The sequence below is a fragment of the Lutra lutra genome, chromosome 6 (assembly GCF_902655055.1).
Source record: "Lutra lutra chromosome 6, mLutLut1.2, whole genome shotgun sequence".
NCBI classification, from domain to species: Eukaryota; Metazoa; Chordata; class Mammalia; order Carnivora; family Mustelidae; genus Lutra; species Lutra lutra.
The window spans coordinates 110644961-110664456 of NC_062283.1; the positions used below are offsets into that span (position 1 = coordinate 110644961).

General features: G+C 37.9%; 2 protein-coding genes across 2 annotated transcripts in view; one reads left to right on the forward strand and one right to left on the reverse strand.

The window, feature by feature from the left end:
• The window catches only part of SLC35A1 (solute carrier family 35 member A1), a 32992-nt gene extending 15816 nt beyond the window's left edge, over positions 1-17176 (forward strand). Inside the window, exons 3-9 of the mRNA XM_047733255.1 lie at positions 6251-6410; positions 6579-6731; positions 10628-10694; positions 13123-13299; positions 13741-13875; positions 15983-16102; positions 17015-17176. Coding sequence (XP_047589211.1) covers positions 6251-6410; positions 6579-6731; positions 10628-10694; positions 13123-13299; positions 13741-13875; positions 15983-16102; positions 17015-17034 — 832 coding nt within the window. The 3' untranslated portion in view covers positions 17035-17176. The remainder of the gene's footprint in view (positions 1-6250; positions 6411-6578; positions 6732-10627; positions 10695-13122; positions 13300-13740; positions 13876-15982; positions 16103-17014) is intronic.
• Positions 16432-19496, reverse strand: part of RARS2 (arginyl-tRNA synthetase 2, mitochondrial) — a 61490-nt gene continuing 58425 nt past the window's right edge. Inside the window, exons 19-21 of the mRNA XM_047733254.1 lie at positions 18851-18914; positions 18306-18377; positions 16432-17832 (exon numbers count right to left, since the gene is read on the reverse strand). Coding sequence (XP_047589210.1) covers positions 17815-17832; positions 18306-18377; positions 18851-18914 — 154 coding nt within the window. The 3' untranslated portion in view covers positions 16432-17814. The remainder of the gene's footprint in view (positions 17833-18305; positions 18378-18850; positions 18915-19496) is intronic.

A 19496-nucleotide genomic window follows, 5' to 3' on the forward strand; every position in this document is an offset into this window, starting at 1 on the left:
CTTATGGTGTCACTTATCTCTCGAATTCTCCCCTCGTGATCCAGTAGCTGTTTGTCCTTCTTTTGCTCAGCTTCTTTATTCTCTGTCATTTGGTCTTCTATATTGCTAATTCTTTCTTCTGCCTCATTTATCCTAGCCGTCAGAGCCTCCATTTTTGTTTGCACCTCATTAATAGCTTTTTTGATTTCAACTTGGTTAGCTTTTAGTTCTTTTATTTCTCCAGAAAGGGCTTTTATATCTCCCGAGAGGGTTTCTCTAATATCTTCCATGCCTTTTTCGAGCCTGGCTAGAACCTTGAGAATCGTCATTCTGAACTCTGCATCTGACATATTACCAATGTCTGTATTGATTAGGTCCCTAGCCTTTGGTACTGCTTCTTGTTCTTTTTTTTTGTGGTGAATATTTCCGCCTTGTCATTTTGTCCAGATAAGAGTATATGAAGGAGCAAGTAAAATACTAAAAGGGTGGCAACAACCCCAGGAAAATATGCTTTAGCCAAATCAGAAGAGATCCTAAATCGTGGGGGGCGGGGGGAGAAAGGGGATAAAAAGAGGCTCAGAAAGAAAGAAAAAAAAAATTAAAAAAAGAAAACCAGGGACGCCTGGGTGGCTCAGTTGGTTAAGCAGCTGCCTTCGGCTCAGGTCATGATCCCAGAGTCCTGGGATCGAGTCCCACATCGGGCTCCTTGCTCGGCAGGGAGCCTGCTTCTCCCTCTGCCTCTGCCTGCCACTCTGTATGCCTGTGCTCACTCTCTCTTCCTCTCTCTCTCTGATAAATAAATAAAATCTTTAAAAAAAAAAAACCAATAAAGAAAAAGTATAAAAAGGAAAAAAACATATATATATATTAAATAAACTAGTTAAAAAATGTTAAAAAAGAAAAGGGTAAAAGTTAAAAAAATTTAGCAGAAGAAGAAAAAAAAATTGAAAAAGAAAAGAAAAAAAAATTAATTTAACTGCAAGGCTAAAGAATCATGGGGAGAAAGCCATGAGTTCCGTGCTTTGCTTTCTCCTCCTCTGGAATTCCGCCACTCTCCTTGGTATTGAAACTACACTCCTTGGTAGGTGAACTTGGTCCTGGCTGGGTTTCTTGCTGATCTTCTCTGGGAGGGGCCTGTTGTAGTGATTCTCAAGCGTCTTTGCCCCAGGCAAAGTTGCACCGCCCTTACCCGGGCCGGGCTGAGTAATCCACTCGGGTTTGCTTTCGGGAGCTTTTGTTCCCTGAGCGCTTTCCGCTTTCCGTAGAGTTCCGGAGGGCGGGAATGAAGATGGCGGCCTCCCAGTCTCCGGCCCGGAGGAGCCGAGAGCCCGGGGCCCCACTCCTCAGTGCGCCCCCAGAGAACAGCGCCCAATGACTCCCGCCACCCTGGCCTCCGGCCGCGCTCCGAGCTGACTGAGCCTGCGACCGGTTCAAGGTAACCCCGAGCTGAGAGTCACTCCTCGGCTCTCTCTCTGTAGCCGGCTTCCCCGTTCTAATACCTGTGAGCTCTGTGACACTCAGACACCCCCGATCCTTCTGTGACCCTGCGGGTCCTGAGGCCACGCTGACCCCGCATGGGCTTCACCCCGGTTAAGCCTCTGGAGCGATGTCCCTCAGCGGAACAGACTTTTAAAAGTCCCGATTTTGTGCTCCGTTGCTCTGCCGCTCGCCGGGAGCCGGCCCCTCTCCCCGCGGTCTATCTTCCCGTCGCTTTGGATTCACTTCTCCGCCAGTCCTACCTTGCAGAAAGTGGTTGATTTTCTGTTTCTAGAGTTGCTGTTCTTCTTCTCTTCGATCTCCCGTTGGATTTGTAGGTGTTTGTAATCTTTAGATAAGCTATCTAGCTGATCTTCCGCTACCTGAAGTAGTCTCAGCCTGCTACTTCTCTGCCATCTTGACTCCTTCTCCTGTATGTAGTTCTTTTTGCCTTTAGTTTTAGAGCACATAGTAAAAAAGACTTTCTTAAAATACTTGGGTTCCTTCTCTTTTTTGTGTAATTTTGTTATTCATTTAAAAAACTGACAGGTTTTGTTTATAATTAATTTTAGGTTTTCCCATCCTTGTTGATTTTACTTATAATTTACAGTAATTTTTGGAATATGAAATTATACTTATTGCAGTGAGCTAGAACGGAAAGAAAAGGAGTGCATGGAGGAATTAATGAATGGCTGCTTCAGTAAGATTTAAAATTTACATGGTCTAATTGGTGAATTTTAATTACATGTACTTTGCATATATACCTGATATACGCTGTGCTCCACTTAACTTTTTTTCCCCCCCTGCTTAAATATTTTATCTTAGAGATTGTTCCATGTCAGTTCACAGAAATGTCTCATTCTTCTTAAGAGCAGCATGGTGGGGGCGCCTGGGTGGCTCAGTGGGTTAAAGCCTCTGCCTTCGGCTCAGGTCATGATCCCAGGGTCCTGGGATCGAGCCCCACATCGGGCTCTCTGCTCAGCAGGGAGCCTGCTTCCTCCTCTCTCTCTCTCTCTGCCTGCCTTTCTGCCTGCTTGTGATCTCTGTCTGTCAAATAAATAAATAAAATCTTAAAAAAAAAAAAGAGCAGCATGGTGTTCTATTATATGGATGTATTGTATATACTAAGCTCTGCTGATGGGCATTTGGATTTTTGCGGTTCATTTTATTTCATCTTTTTAAAGATTCTGTTTATTTGACAGAGACATTTATTTGAGCAAGAGAGGGAACACAAGCAGGGGAGTGGGAGAGGCAGAAGCAGGCTTCCCGCTGAGCAGGGAGCCCCATGTGGGGCTAGGGGTTCATCCCAGCACCCAACGGCAGCTGCTTGCCAACTGGGCCACCCATGTGCCCCAAGGTTGTTTGCGTCTTTCTACATATACTGCTGTGCATCTGTATGATTACATCAGATCACTTTTAAATTGAAGAGGAAATTACTAAATCCTGTTTTGGGGGGTTGGGACAGATTTGCAGTTTGATGTTGCAAAAGTTCTATATGTCATTAAGTTGATTTTAAAAATTCTTTGAGTTATAAATTACCAGTTTCTAAGTTATAATCTGATTGAAACATAAAACAGTATAACATTTAAAATATTTTGGTTTTTCAAACCAGTTACTACAGCAGTTCACAGGAAAATTACCAGTTAGAAGGATGCATTACTAAATGCTATCATAGCTATTAAAAGTGGTAGTTTTTATTTAAATTTGTCACTTGTGGGACGAAGAAAAGGAAGTGCAAAGCTTTTACATTGTCTTAGAACAAAGTCAACTTTTTATTGTTTGCTATTCACCAGTCTATAAACACTAAGTAAACCTAGCAGGATGTGTAAATGTACTATAGTTTGGGTGTGGATAGTAATAAAGCAAATGCACTATATAAGACAGGAGAAAATATTTTACTCCAGAAAAATTATTATTTTAATTATTTTTTATTATTACCTAGAATAATATAGCCATCAAATACTTATTACATTATAGATTATCCATTCCTATTCTGTTTCTCCTGCTGGGTTTACATTTTCTTTTTATTGCTAAAATTTGGTTTATATTTTTTCATAACTTATTACTACATGTAACGTTAGATCCAAATATTTACTTAACCTTTCGGACTTCCTTTTGTTTGTTTCCTTTCAAACTTTCCTACTGTTTGTCAGTCACTCTTCCAGAAGACCAGAAATACTGTTCTAATATAGTCTGTAACACTGGGTTTTACATTTTTGACTGCCTCTTTGTACCCATGTTGTAATGGGTTTAGGGTTATAGGAAGGAAAAAAAAAGTCATGTCCCTTGTGTGATGGATATTTTTGTCCTCAAATAGCCTCATTATTGGTTTTTATATCTAGGCCTCAAAGTCCTTTATGTGAGTTAATCATATTTAACTTTACAGATGATAAGAAATTTATAAATAAGATTTAACTTTAAGCTCATGAGTAACTTCTGTGTTTCATTTTGCACAGTGCCTTGGTAACTAGCCAAGGAATTGATTATACCTCCTAGTAGTTCTTGTCATGTCAGGAGCTGGAAGAATGAGGCCTACTTTTTGACCAAACATAGTTCAGAAAGAATTGGTTTCAGTGGTGGTTAGGAAATTTTAGGGTGGGGGAGGCAGTGGGGGGAGGCAGCAGCAGAATTTCTTCGGGTAACAAAAGGTTGCACATAGATTCTATAACAGTGATAAAAATCAAAACAAATTGTTCAAATATGAAATTTACTGGGAGACTATATCTAAAGAAATTTTGTATGTGCTTTTTGATTATACCTGCTCTTTTTCTTATCTAGCAATATCATTTATAGAATTGAATTTAATACATTTAGTTTTGTGGGGCTTTTTAAATGATTTTATTTATTCATTTGAGAGAGAATGACAGAGCACAAGCAAGGGGAGCTGCAGAGGGAGAGGGCGTAGCAGGTTCCCTGCTGAGCAGGGAGCCTTACGTGGGGCTTGATCCCAGGACGCTGAGATGAAGGCAGTCACTTGACTGAGTAACCCAGGCATCGCAATACATTTGCTTTTAACAAAAGGTACTTAGTAAAGGATTTGATTTCTAAGCAAACATCAGAACAGGAAAATGGAAGAAAAAATCGCCTTTGGTTTTTATATGGTCCTTTTTATAGTATATTCAAGGCTGTAGTATATTTAGAATTGATTATTTTTGTTTAATAGTAGAACCGTAAATGACTACTAGTGTTTCTGGAAGATGTGTTATTGTTATTTTTCTCAGTAGTGCTCTTTTTGGGATTCTCTCCTTCTTCTGGGAAGAGTTTGTAGTCTCCCCCCAGGTTGTGTGCGTTCCTTTTCATATAGATGCACCACTGTGGTGCAGAGCGTGTTGAATTTGGCAACAGAGGAAGACCTGTAACGAAGAAGGATGTCTTTTGTTTTCATGACCTAGGCCAAATTTCCTGTCATACTTAAGCATTTTCTTGGGGGGTGTACTACAGTGGATAGGCATAGGTAATGAGTTTGACATTGTGGACTTTTTGCTCTCCTTCAGAATATGTGTAATTATTTTTGCAGTATTTAAATATGACAAAATTCAGTTAATAACTGTTGATCCTGTTAACATAGTAGAGGTTCACTGTGACTGTTACTAGCTTTGAGTTGAAACAGATCTTTCTCCCCACAGAAATATCATGGTCCTGTCTCTTAAGGATGTTGTGAACTGCAGTTAGGACCCTTTTGTTAAAAACCTTCTTTTGCTGCTGATGCTTATTACAAAACTCCCCCCCCCCCCCAGGAAATTTTCAAGAGGGGAAATAACCACATTAGCTTGTTCCTCCTGAGGAACAAATAAGAATAGTTAAGAGCATGTATAATCACTCTGCATCAAGTAGCAAACTTTCTGTATATTAAATATAGTTTACTTTTGTTGGTATTAGCAAATTATTTCCTGCAAATTTATAGTTACTTCAGTTTTATGGGAATATGCTTTGATTTATTGTCTGTTTCATAAGCACTGCTCTAATTTACAAAGAATATTGACCTGAATTGCTTAGTTCCTATTTCAAGTGACTTCCCTAAGTACAAAACCCTTTCTCTTGTTTTAATTTAGGTCTATTATAATTTAAAAAAACCTTTAAAAATAGATATGCAACCTAATTAAAATAACAAGGGTGAACTTGATATAATGGCAGTTAAAGTGGGAGGGTTTAAATTTTTATAGGTAATATCAGCAATTCTGGATTCCTGTCTTATTTAATATGCTTAAAAACTTCTGGAGCTTTGGGGCGTCTGGGTGGCTCAGTGGGTTAAAGCCTCTGCCTTCGGCTCAGGTCATGATCTCAGGGTCCTGGGATGGAGCCCCACATCGGGCTCTCTGCTCAGCGGGGAGCCTGCTTCCCTTCCTCTCTCTGCCTGCCTCTCTACTTGTAATCTCTGTCAAATAAAATAAAATCTTTAAAAAAAAAAAACAAACTCCTGGAGCTTTGACCAGAGGTTGATGATGGTAAACCTAATTGTCATATTCCCAGATCAGACTTGTAATTGTTTTCCTTTTATGCAGTTGTTGGCATGTTTCTTTGAATCTAACATTAGTTGAAAATTATAAAAACAAAATAAATTTGCTAAATTACATCAATGGACCTAACATAATACAGCTATTCTGTGTGTGAAGGAATCTTATCAAAAGGACACTGTTGGGGCGCCTGGTTGGCTCAGTTGGTAGAGCAGGTGACTCTTGATCTCAGGATTGTGAATTTGAGCCCCATATTGGGTGTAGAGATTATTTAAGAATAAAATCTTAAAAAAAGAAGTAGATGCTCTTTAATTTTCTTTCTCACCGTTTTGTTTTCAAAGAGAAACTGGTAGTCCTGGTAGATTCAAGGCATCTTTAAGAGAAAATGTCTTGGGGAGCCCCAAGGAACTGATGAAGTTAAGTGTGCCATCATTAGTGTATGCTGTTCAGAACAATATGGCTTTCCTAGCTCTTAGCAATCTGGATGCAGCAGTATACCAGGTAAGTGGAGGTAAAGGACAACGAAAAGTGTAGAATCTTAAAAATTTACGGTTAAAGATTTTTATTAATGCTTTATCACTTTATATTTTTTCTCCATAATTCTGTTAATATCAAGTATTTGTGTCAGAGACTGTTAACGCGTTCATCAATTCACTGTTTTGTTTCTAGGTGACCTATCAGTTGAAGATTCCCTGCACTGCTTTATGTACTGTTTTAATGTTAAACCGGACACTCAGCAAATTACAGTGGATTTCAGTTTTTATGCTGTGTGGTGGAGTCATACTTGTACAGTGGGAACCAGCCCAGGCTACAAAAGTTGTGGTAAGAAACAAAATGCTCCCCATAACTAAACTAGAAGACTTCTTTAATAAGTCTTGTAACGCTTTAGACAGTCACATTGATGAATGTAGCACAATTACATTTCTTTGACTGAAAATAACCTTTGTCCTACAGATAGGCTTTTCTTATTTTTACTCCCTTATGATAATGAAAGATAATATGACTCATTGGTCTTCTCTGCCCCCTTTAGTCTTCTGGAGGGGAATATGCATAAAATATGTTAGAGATGCAAGGTACCTTAATATAACCAACCCCCTTTGTTTTATGGGGACAAAATTGAAGTCCACAGAAGTAAAGTAACTTGTCCAAAGTTACACACTGAACAGCTAACCTGTGACTAGACTAGACTTGTGCCAGTTTCCATAGTTTGTATGTTCAGAGCTCACAGGCCTCTTTTAGACATTGTAAAGAATGCTGAGCAAGGTTTTCTCCATCTAATTTTCATCTCTTCCCTCAACTCAAGTTTTGTTTTTTTTTAATCTTTTTGTACATACTCCCACTGTCAGTGGTAGGGATGATGGGGTAGTAGAGTTTTTACTGATAATCAGTAACTAAAATAGGGCCAAAAGTGCCTTCCTAATTTTCAGTTTAAGAGTTAAACGTTAAGTTACATACCTGATCTCTTTTTAAAGTGTAACATACTTTATAGATTATTTTCCCAGAGAAAATTAGGAAGTGGAACTCCAGTGAATAACCTCTTTGGAGTTTCCCTCTACAGCCAAATACTCTTTACCTTTTAGCAAATAAAAGACCACAGTTCTCCTGTACATATAAGGAGACTGGGGAGGAACAGAGAGCTTGTGCAAGTAGGAAGTCTAAAGCCTAAAACTAGGTGGAGGTCCCCCTCCCACCCCGGAAAATGAGGTTTAGATGAGTATTTATTATTTTGACATGATATTTAAACATGCATATATTCTTGGTGGTATTTCAAGATAGTGACCAAATATTCACCGCACATTTAATTCAGTTTTAGACCCTCAGAGAAATAATTTATTGGGAAGTAAGGCAAACAGAAGTTTAATGTGAACTTTAACACTTCACACTGTTAGAAAAGATGTTAGGTCTGTGTCATACAGCTAACACATGTGAAAAGCTCAGTAAGCTAAAGCAGAGTATAGGGCAGCTTTCCTACTTTTGGGTCACTATATAAAAGTTCTTTCATATTTTAAGCAAAGTGTAGTTTCTTGTAACTGCCTTATTGTTTTTATTCTTTTCAGAATAATTCAAATCCCTTTTAGCTCCATATGATGATCCTTTGAATGTTTGAGGACATTGTCATACCATCACTGTCCAAGTCTTTTTTTCCTCCCCATTGAGGCAGCTTTGTTTTTTTGCTTAAGATTTTATTTATTTGAGAGAGCGAGCACATGAGGAGAGGCAGAGGGAGAAGAGCACGGAGTCCGACACTCAACCGACTGAACCACCCAGTTGCCCGTTTCTTTCTGTAATAGTTTCTAAAGATTTCTTGATCCTTGGCTTGCCTCAGTACTTACCTTGTATTTCTCTTCTAGGTGCATTCATTTGTTTTTGTTCCTCAGTAGTCTTAAAACTTCCCACTGTCTCTAGATGTTGACTGAACAGTGTGAGGTATAACTTCTGAAGTCCTTCCTTTGTTCTGAATACTAGAGACTTGTTAAATTAGCCTGTAGGTTTTGCGGAGAGGATAGCCATTCTGTAACTGACTATACACAAAGTTGTTTCACACACATATAGTTTATTTCTAATGTGTTATGTGCAGTGGGCTTCTAAATCAAAATGCAGGATATTTTTAACTTATTGTTAGTTTTGGTTCAATGTTCAGGTCTTTGAGGTCTTTCCAGACTTTATTATCCATTATTAGGTTTTTTGCATGTTATGTGTTCTATAGATTTGAGAAATGTGTCTTTAGGTCTTCTCTGAAAATTTAGGACAGGACAAGAGTTCTGTGGCTATACTTTTAGATCTCTCTTTAGCTGGACTTTTTTCCCTCTTGCTTAATAAATCTTCCCTCTCATAGTTTTTAAAGGGCCTGCCAGGAATTTGAGGGTGCATTAGTTGAGGCTGTTCTGGCTTGAGGTCTCTTAAAGGTTGTAATCAAGATACTGGCTAGAGGTGCCGTCAACTAAGACCCAAGTGTGCCTGGTGGATATTTCTAAAGTAGCTCATTCATGTACCTGGTAAGCTGGTATTGGTTGTTGGTCTAGCTTGATTTAATTCTGTTAGCACTTTGCTGTATGAGAATTCACTCAACTCTAAATAGACTTGTACTGCTACTCTCACTACATTTGTCTTGTTCACAAAAATACTATGTAAACCTGTCAGATTTCTTGCAAAACACTGTCTTTATGGAATCCCCTCATCACTTACACTAACCAGGAATCCCTTCATAAGGGAATTTGGTATGTCTCAGTTTTAGGGAAGCCATATTGTGTTCCAGTGGTGGCCATTAAACTTTTTTTTAGAGAGAGCGCATGCATGCAGTGGGGGGTTGCAGAGGGAGAGAGAGAATCTTAAACAGGCTCCACACGGGGTTCAGTCTCACCATACTGAGATCATGATCTAAGCCGAAATCAAGAGTTGGACACTTAACTGACTGAGCCCCCAGGCATCCTCATTAAACTTAAGTCATCTGTTCTAGCATTTTGTTGGTAATCTACAGTAGCAGTAACAGCTGCAGTCACTTATTACCAAGCTTTCTCTCTCATTTAACAAAAAGCGATACTCTCTTATATTCTGAATAAGGTATGTTCTTGTCATAGTATAGTCATGTATCTCAGCTCTTTAGTTTCAGTGTTACTATTGAGATAGTATTTACTTCTGAGGAAAGACTGATGAAAGCCCGAGGATTAGTTTAGGGAAGAAAGAGGAAATAAAGTTGAAATAAGTTAGGGCACATACACATGTATCTTTTAGCACAGAATTATGATTATATTCACTTGTCAATTTCTCCTATCCATGAACTACTTAAGAACCAGAACTGTGTATCTTCATTTCTTTCTTTCTTTTTTTTTTTGAGAGAGAGAGAACACAAATAGAGGGAGCTGCAGGCAGGAGAAGCAGGTTCCCTGCTGATGGGGGAACTACAGCCTAGGACCCTGGGATCACGACCCAAGCCAAAGGCAGACACTTAACCAACTGGGTCACCCAGGTGTCCCTATCATCTTCCTTTTTTTTTTTTTTTTTTAAGATTTTTAAATTTATTTGTTTGACAGAGATCACAAGTAGGCAGAGAGGTAGGCAGAGAGAGAGAGAAGGGGAAGCAGGCTCCATGCTGAGCGGAGAGCCCAAAGTGGGGCTCGATCCCAGGATCCTGGGATCATAGTCGGAGTCGAAAACAGAGGCTTTAAACTACTGAGCCACTCAGGCACCCCTATCATCTTCCTTTTTATTCATTTAGTATATAAGAAGTATATCTAGTACAAAGCAAGTAAGGTGTTAGCATTTGATAAAAATTCAGTAAAGTAGGAAAGCTTAAAAGTCGTTATGTCATCCTGTTACAGATGTAATATGTTAGGGAATAAATGAGGTAAACTGTTATCATTTCCATGGTTGAGGCTATCAGGGCCGAGGGTGGTGGCAGAAGTTAAAATTAAGTGACAGACTGACTATGCAAAATGCTGTGCTAGGGTACCTTTTGCTGTTAGGAAACAGGCACATGTGTTCTGGTAAGTATTCACCATGGCTACAGTTTGGGGGACACATTTTGTATCTTAAGTGCTTTGGTTAATCTCTGGGATGGCCTTTTCTTTGTTTCTGTTTTTTTCTATAGGATAGCTGTGTCGGATGTGGCATATCCTTTCCAGAGAAACATAACACAGATTTTTGTAGTCATTTGTTTACTCTCTTAGATGAATTCTATTTGTTAGTCACTAATAACTTTCAAAACATTATTATTGCAGGTGGAACAGAATCCCTTATTAGGGTTTGGTGCTGTAGCTATTGCTGTATTGTGCTCAGGATTTGCAGGTAAATCATAAATGTATTGTTTTAGTCTGTTAAAATTTTTAAAAAACATTAAACTCTAAATAGGGATCTAGTTTATCTTATTTCATTGTAACAATTTTATTCCCATAGGCTTATTCTCCTACTTACTGAGTTTTGTGCCAGTTGTTACTTTCAGGAAATATATGGAATGGCAGTGTTTGAGTTGAGACCTCAGCCCGTTTTCATACTTAGATACCTAAGAACATACGTCATGCTTACCATCCTCCGTCCAGCTAAGAACCCAAAAGTAAATGAACAGAAACCTCTGAAAATGGAGGAAGTTAGCAGTGAGAAAGCTTAAGTACCTCTTTCCATTTTCCCGGAAGTGGCACTTTCTTCAGGCAAGATTCCTTAAAGGGTATATGTTACCAGCTCAGTATCTGATTTTCCCTGTTAACCTCAAGTTCTTCCTCTGCTTTAACAGATTAGGAATTATGGAGTAGGGAGAAAAGGGGGGCTGGGGTGGAGAACACCTCAGAAAAATTAACACATATAAGTAACAGCCAAAAAGGGAGGGAGGAGAACCAGAGTCACTAACATCAAATAAACATGAGAGTCTAGAGTCTTTTATGTGTAGGGACAAGAAATCCTCCACTTAACCAAGAGACAAGGTATGAATGTCAAGTGCAATGTGTTTTTAGAAATAGTTCTAACAGAGAAAAGCCTGAAAGTTATTTTTTTAAAAAATTTTTAAGAAGATTTTATTTAGTTGACACAGAGAGACGGCACACAAGCAGGGAAGTGGGAGAGGGAGAAGCAGGCTTCCACTGAGCAGGGAGCTGAATGCAATGAAGGGCTCAATCCCAGGACCCTGGGATCATGACCTGAGGCGAATGCAGCCACTCAGCTGACTGAGCCACTCAGGTGCCCCTGAAAGTTCTTTTTAATAAAGAGTGTATTAGTTATAGCTGTGTTTTTATTATTGATCTTTATTTGTGCTATTTCAAGAGTTAGGATTCTTTTTACTAGAAAGTAGGCGGGATATGGAAGTGAAATATTGCTTTACATGTGATAAGGGAAAAAAATCCAAGTTCAAGAATATACTTAATGATAGCGTCATGCTAAATTTGTATTCTAGGAATCAGCAAATTAGAAACAAAAACTGAGTTACCCCCCCCAAAAAAATACGCTACTAGACTTTTGGCACTACTCTGAATAAATAGATGTTTGTGTCCAGCATTCTCTTCAGTTCAACCTTTCAATACACAACTTAGGAAATGGTGGGTGGTTTAATATTCCTTTATGCTTGGAATAACTGAGCACGTAATTGTTAAGTGGATTTCCCAGATAGAATATTAAAACATGGGAATAGGAATAGCCATTATATGTTTGTTCCCATTTTCTGGCTTTGTTTAACACACATTTATCAAAAAACAATCTTGTTTTTCTTTAGAATTTTTAGTTATTATTTGGCAGTTTTTAAGTCTGTAATTAACATGGTATTTTTAATGAAAATCTTTGATGTCCCCATATACCCCCTAAGTATAAAACTTAGAGCAGTGGTATGTGATTTGGGGTATATGTGGTGAGGAGTCATTTGCTCTTTTGGAGTATCTGGAAAACACTATGGACCTCAACCCCAAGAAAACGTATGGAGACACAAAATGTATTACTTAGGGAGTTTATGGTCCTTCTAACATTGTGTATGAACTTGGCTTGTGGAACTGTACTTTAAAGGAAAATGGCTTCACTCAGCAAGTTTTATTTAAATTTTATTTTGGGGGGCACCTGGGTGGCTCAGTGGGTTGGGGCCTCTGCCTTCAGCTCGGGTCATGATCTCAGGGCCCTGGGATCGAGCCCTGCATCAGGCTCTCTGCTCGCAGGAGCCTGCTTTCCCCTCTCTCTCTCCCTGCCTGCCTCTCTGCCCACTTCTGGTCTCTGTCTGTCAAATAAATAAATAAAATCTTTAAAATAACTAACTAACTAACTAACTTTTATTTTGGTTGTGTTACTCTGAAAAAATCCCAAGTGGTGATTATATAGGTTATTTTGCAGAGCTGGGAGTTTTCATTACTGGGCAGATATTACAGGGATATGATTAAGATAATTGACTCTAATAGTATAGTTTTCCAGCTGACCAGAGCAAATCTATTATTGGCATTAACAGAGAGCTGCTGTGATCTATCTTACTGCTATAATAAAGGCAGAAACTGTTTTAACAATAATTTGAGTCTCCTGTTAAATGTGGGTTGGAAAGTTTCCTTAGTTATTAAATATATGCTCTATAAAAATATACATTGCTAATGTTTTATATGCCACGTCACAACCAACAAAATAAATATGCATTTGATGTTTGTTCTCTGAATCACATACTTTATATTATCATACCTGTTATTGTTATTCTAAATGAGAGGCATTTTAAATTAATTTTTTGTAGTATCTTTCATATTTGCCTGTCTTTTTTTTTCAGGAGTATATTTTGAAAAAGTATTAAAGAGTTCAGATACTTCCCTTTGGGTGAGAAACATTCAGATGTATCTATCAGGGATTGTTGTGACATTAGTTGGCGTCTACTTGTCAGATGGAGCTGAAATTAACGAAAAAGGATTTTTCTATGGTTACACATATTATGTCTGGTTTGTCATTTGTAAGTATCCAGGAATTAAAAGTTCTGGGTAGTCCTTTTTTCAGAAAAAGTTGTTTTAAGCCTTTATAGCATTTTGAAATTATTCCTCTGGTACTGTGAACACCGGTTTGAAAATGTAATTTTGGTTTTATTGACTGACTTTTGTGGCATAGCTATCCCAAAGCAATTTTGCTTTCACAATGAGAAGTATCTAATGTGTTAGCAATAAATGTGTACAATTTAGTAGTAGACCACATAGCCCTCTGGGCATGTGAAAAACAATGTTATTTTGTAGGAACTATTACTCGATTTTAGTACAAACTCTCTCAGATGGCTACTTGCAAGGAAAATAGTATTTTCCTAGGTAAATTAGTATGACATCTCTGGGGGTGAAAATTGCCTCAACATCATAGAATGTTTCATTATTTGAGTGTTAAGATTTTATTTCTTTGTGTATACAAGTTCTTGCAAGTGTTGGAGGCCTCTACACTTCTGTTGTGGTCAAGTACACAGACAACATCATGAAGGGCTTTTCTGCAGCAGCCGCCATTGTCCTTTCTACTATTGCTTCAGTGATGCTGTTTGGGTTACAGATAAGTATGTCTTCGTTTGTATTTGAAGTTTTTAACGTAGAAGAGCTTCCCACTTGTTGATTCACTTCATCTACTCTTAAATATGGCAGTTGGTCATATAGCGTTTACCGAAATTCTTTGTTTAGTTTCTAGTTGTATGGGACGTGGGTCAGCAGTACTGAGGTGTAGCTGCAGTGGTCCGCGAGCTTATGCTGGGGCGGGTGCTGTTTCTACTGAAAGTGAGAAGGCTACGGAGGAGTTCTTTCGTAATCAGAAGCTCCCCATTTCCCAGGTTTGAGATCCAAGACAGCTTGAGTACTTCTTACTTTTGGGTGAATACAGTTTGGTTAGCTATGTGGGGAAATGAGTACAAGGACTTCACTGTCACTGCACTACTGCAAGGAATCATTCCCCAAACAAGGCTCTCCATGATAAAGAACAGAACTGAGTTTGTACCCTCCTAACTTTTGGACTTGGGTATAAATTAGTTTGACGCAAATTCCAAATCTTAATTAAAAATATATTTGTTTCATTTAATATGTAATTAATACAAATTTCACTACTGTAGCTGGCTTTCTGGCACCCTCACTGCGCTAGTCCTTCTAGTATATATTCTTATAACCTGCACCCAGCATTAAGTTGGCTTCTGAATTGTTTAGGCAGTGATGTTGATTTAACATTCCATGGTGCCGTAATAATCACTTTCTTTACCGATCACTTATACTCAGTCTGTTAAATATTGATGTTAAAAGAAACCTGACCTATATTTATGTTTGATTTTAAAATTCATTCTTGATATAAATGCAAATAGAGGAATGCCAAGCTTGTAATCTTAAGAAACCATCTTATAGTATTTATATCCTGCCTATACCATTTTTTTGTTGTGCAGCCTTGAGGAAGTTACTTAACCTGTGGCTTAGTTTCTTCATCTGTACAATGGGACTGGCAGTCTGCTAGGGTTGTTTCAGGTGAAGTGCTTAGAATGGTGCGTGGCACATAGTAAGTATTCTGTAGGAGGCCAACCATTTACCATTCCAGTATCAGTATTCATAGGTCCTTTCATAGATGTATTTCTTACCTGACTTGGGTGAACTTTTAATTGTAGTTCTGATCCTTCCTTAGCTCAACAAATCCTTATGCTTTCAGTCAGTGTCCTTATTGATGGTCAAGGAAATTAACTAGAACATCTTAGCAGTCTTCCTTTATTTTTTTTTTTTTAAGATTTTATTTATTCTGGGGTGCTAGGTGGCTCAGTCATTAAGCATTTGCCTTATGGCTCAGGTCATGATCCCAGGGTCCTGGGATCAAGCCCGCATCAGGCTCCCTGCTCAGCAGGAAGCCTGCTCCTCCCCCCCCCCCCCCCCACTCCCCTCGTGTTCTCTCTCTGGCTGTGTTTCTGTCAAATAAATAAAATTTTTTTTTTTTTTTTGGAAGATTTTATTTAACTGGACAGAGAGCAAGCACAAGCAGGAGGAGTGGTAGGCAAAGGGAGAGGGAGAAGCAGGCTCCCTGGTGAGCAGTGTCCGACATTTTATACATAAAATGCTTACTTGTCAAGTTTTAGACAAGCTGTAATTTCTTATGTCCTGATTTTCAGGATTAGGAATTTTAAAAAAAAGCTAACAGAAAATGGAATTGTACTCAGTAAATCACCACCTCATCTCTTATTCAGAGATCTTCACTGGTTTGAGTCATTGGTCATTTAACCTGGAATTCTGCTCAACCACCTTTAACTCTAAACTTCTGCAGGTTTTTAGTACCATGGAAAAGCCATATTCCATTGCTTTTCTTTAAATTAGCATATAGAGAAGTTAGTACAGTCTTTGTCAGTGGTCCAGGACAGGCATACCTGTGTTCTTGAAAAGCACGTAGTCAGTCCCTTGATTGTACCTTTTTTGGGGGTTAGATAAGGGTGAGGGTGGAGGAAGGATGGCTTGAGGGATGGGTAGCTAGAGTTGATTATCTTTCTAAACCCTACCGTCATAAAAATAGAACACTTAGATCTATTTCCCATATGATCTAATGCTACAGACCTATAATTGAAAGATTTCAAAATTTAAAATTGATTATCGTTATATAATCTTAAGGACACAAATACATATTAAGCCTTTTTTTTTTTCCATTCTTTTCAGCACTCACCTTTGCCCTGGGCACTCTTCTTGTATGTGTTTCTATATATCTCTATGGATTACCCAGACAAGACACTACATCCATCCAACAAGGAGAAATAGCTTCAAAAGAGAGAGTTGGTGGTACGTGATTTCAGCCTCAAAAGAGATTCCTACCAAGACTAAAGAAACTATCTGCATTAAACTAGAGCCTTAAGTCAATCCCAGAAAGTAGCTTAAACAAAAAAACAATATGTTAACCGTGTCATAAGAACTAAGAGGAAAACTATCTGAGTGAATTGCTACAAAGACTTAATATGGCCTGTTTTGGGTCAAGCTGTTTGTTTTAGAATGAAAGAATTTTATTATTGTACATATAATGTATATAAAAAGTATGGAGAGGTGTGGTGTTTAAAAAAAAAATCACGTGAGGATACAATATTCAAGTAACAAGGTTTGGGACAAGGTTAAAGGTTCAAGTGCCAAAGCCATTTCTGTACGAACTGTTTTCTTGTTCTGGTACCAGGGGAGAAGGACCATACCCTCCTTGTTCTCCAATTCATGTACAGTATTTCATCCCAGCAGCAGTAATGACCTAGCTCTTTTCTTACAAAAGACAGGCAAAACCAAGATAGGCTAGTTCAGAAGCAAACTGAATGTGTAACTTCTCAAACTGAATCTATTTCATAATGCGGACAATGACTTCTAGGTGGTGAATGTATACTCCTGTAAGTGCTGTATTTGTGCCATTCATTGTCTGGATTCATGTTTCTTTGCGGTTAGATGATCTACTTTTCTTCAAAAAATATTTCTAATGTCACTTTTGTACTTTTTTTTATACAGTATGTTTAAAACTATTGGGCTGTCAATTTGTGAAATTTCCGTGTTTTTAAAAAATTTTCTATAATGTTAATGGGAAAATTCAGCAATAAACTTAATTTATTTATATGAAATCTGTATCACTTTTTGTATTGTGATTATAACCATTAAGATAATGCAAAATGTAAAACAACCAAAAATATTAAATTTTTCATTTTTTCTGTGTTGGAATTTTAGGGTTCTTTGGTTGCATATAAACCAACTCTGGGCTGGTCTTCGTCAGTGAAAACCGGAGTTTATAAGGACGGCAATCGGGGCAGTAGGGCTCTAGGCTGCAGGAGATAATGTACAGTCTTTTCAGGGAGCTGCTTCTGCAGACACTAGGCCCTAATCTTCACTGTCCCTAATGTCATTTCACTCAAGATTCAGAGGGGTGAATTCAAATGAGGTGGCTACCACAGATCTGGATATGATCTCCAAACAAGTGGAGAAGGATACAGGACATGAAAAACATGTCCCAATTGTACATTTTTATTCCGTGGCTGGTTTGTGCTAAGGAAATAATGATACTTTGAGTAAAAATTAGTAATCTGGAAGCTACATATTTAAAATTGAGACTGCGTGGATGAGTCTTTTCTAGGACTAAGAAGGTGTACCACTTGCCAATATAAAACTATCTTCATTCAACTACAGAAGTGTTGGTTCATGATAATTTCCTTCTCTATTCGTAAAAGTAGATTGTCACTAATATTCAGAAGACTTCTAGTAGCAGCATTTACGATAAATGATAGCAGTCTGAATGGAAATACTGGCAGATGAGGATGGCCATACTGACTGAACAGACCGCATCAACTTATGTTACCTGAACAAATCACACAAAATATCCCTGACCAATATGCAGGTACACGAAAGAGATGGCTTAAGAAATTCCATTTCAAATTATGGTTTAACTGATGGGACAAATTTTTATAAAAAGATCCTAGTATAATATGTGTACAAGTAATTCCTTGTCATTCAAATCTATTCCATTCCCAAGTTCATGCAGTAAGAGTTACCTGTACAGATCAATGAAAGAAAAGTATGAGATCTGTTTTCTGGGAGTGGCTGTCAGCTGTATAGGCAAAAAGGCTTAATTCAGGTCTCCCTAAATTGATTCAGAGCCAGCCATTATTATAAGAAAACTGAAATTGCTTTTATCAATTTTATCTGATGCAAACATGAGATAATCTCACTTATAAGAACAGTTTCTGGAAGAATGATGCTTTATCCCCAATAGACTGCAATGAATTTTAAAAGTTTTGAGTTAGTTTTATAAAACTGTTTCGTACTTACTGATCAGGAGGGAACTCAAATGATTTTTTTTTTAGATAAAAGAGTTAATAAGTTGATAAATCACTTAGGCTTACTAAAATATAGATTCTGATACAGAATAACAGTTTAAATTCTAAACAAGGCATATAAGAATAGATAACTAGAATTCACTTCATATTTAGAAAGCTATTTTAATTAGAAATTACATCCTACATACAGGTATTATTCCAAGAAGTTTCATTCCATTGGCTAGGACAGAACGCACAGCTCTGAAAAGATGAAGTCTGGCCTAAGAAATAAAACAAAGAATGATTAAATTCACTAACAGGCTAATTATAAGTGAATAAAGAACATTTCCAAAAGTAATTTTAACTTTCTTCTAATTTAAAGTAGGAACAGTATCTCAGAGTGCTTCAGGGTTTGCTGTTGGCGAGGAAAGACAAATTCCTAGCATCCCTTATAATATGACTGGTACCCAAGAGCTGGGGAGTGAGAGTGACAGGATCATTCATTATCTTATTCAAAGTATAACTTCAGATAAGGGGAACTCTTCTCTTGAACACCTGACCTAGGAAGATGTGTTTCATAGTCCAGTGTTGGAAAGTATATAAACCGATTGTTTCAGTCCAATTCTAATTACCACTTGAGTCCATAAGAACACTACTGTAGCCGAACCACAAGATGCCATTTTAGGAACACTTACAAAATTGACTCAGTAATATTAAGAGGATGTAGCGATTACACAGAAAACACTTGACATACCCCAGCCACTTCGGGAGGACTGTCTTTTATAAGCAGTGTCTTGTGTGCCATAGCTGCAAGATGACTGAAATGGAAGACAGACCAGAGAAGATGAAAATGAAGACCAGTAGTAATTTCCTGTTATAACACATAACCTTGGTATCTTACTCCCTCAACTTAAGGAAATCAAAGCCCAGGGCCAGTAAAGGATGTGTGCAACACTGAAAGTTGAGACTTGAATTCATCTGCTTTTCTATAACAGGAAAAGTAAAACACATTAAACTACAACTTTAGATTTTGGTCGTAATACCTCAAAAACTTAAGATTATGATTTCACTCCTTCATAAAGATAGGGGATTCCTTTCTAAAAATTAGTTTTTTTTCATTCAGGCATCTTTTAGGATGAAAGCTATAACATGGCATGGACATCCCCCCTCTGTACGGTGAGGAGGAAGGGTAAAGATTAGTTATTGGGCAGCTGCACACACACTGGCCCCTCCTCTCTAAAGTATCTCTTCTATTTAGGTAGAAGCAGCAAATAGAATAATATGCCAGAGAAATGATGCTTCCAACATTCATTTCAATGATTAACAGACATTTAATTAGACTTTCTGGCTTCTTTATTTCTCTGTGACTATAGAGTTTAAAGGAAAAAAAAAATTTAAAT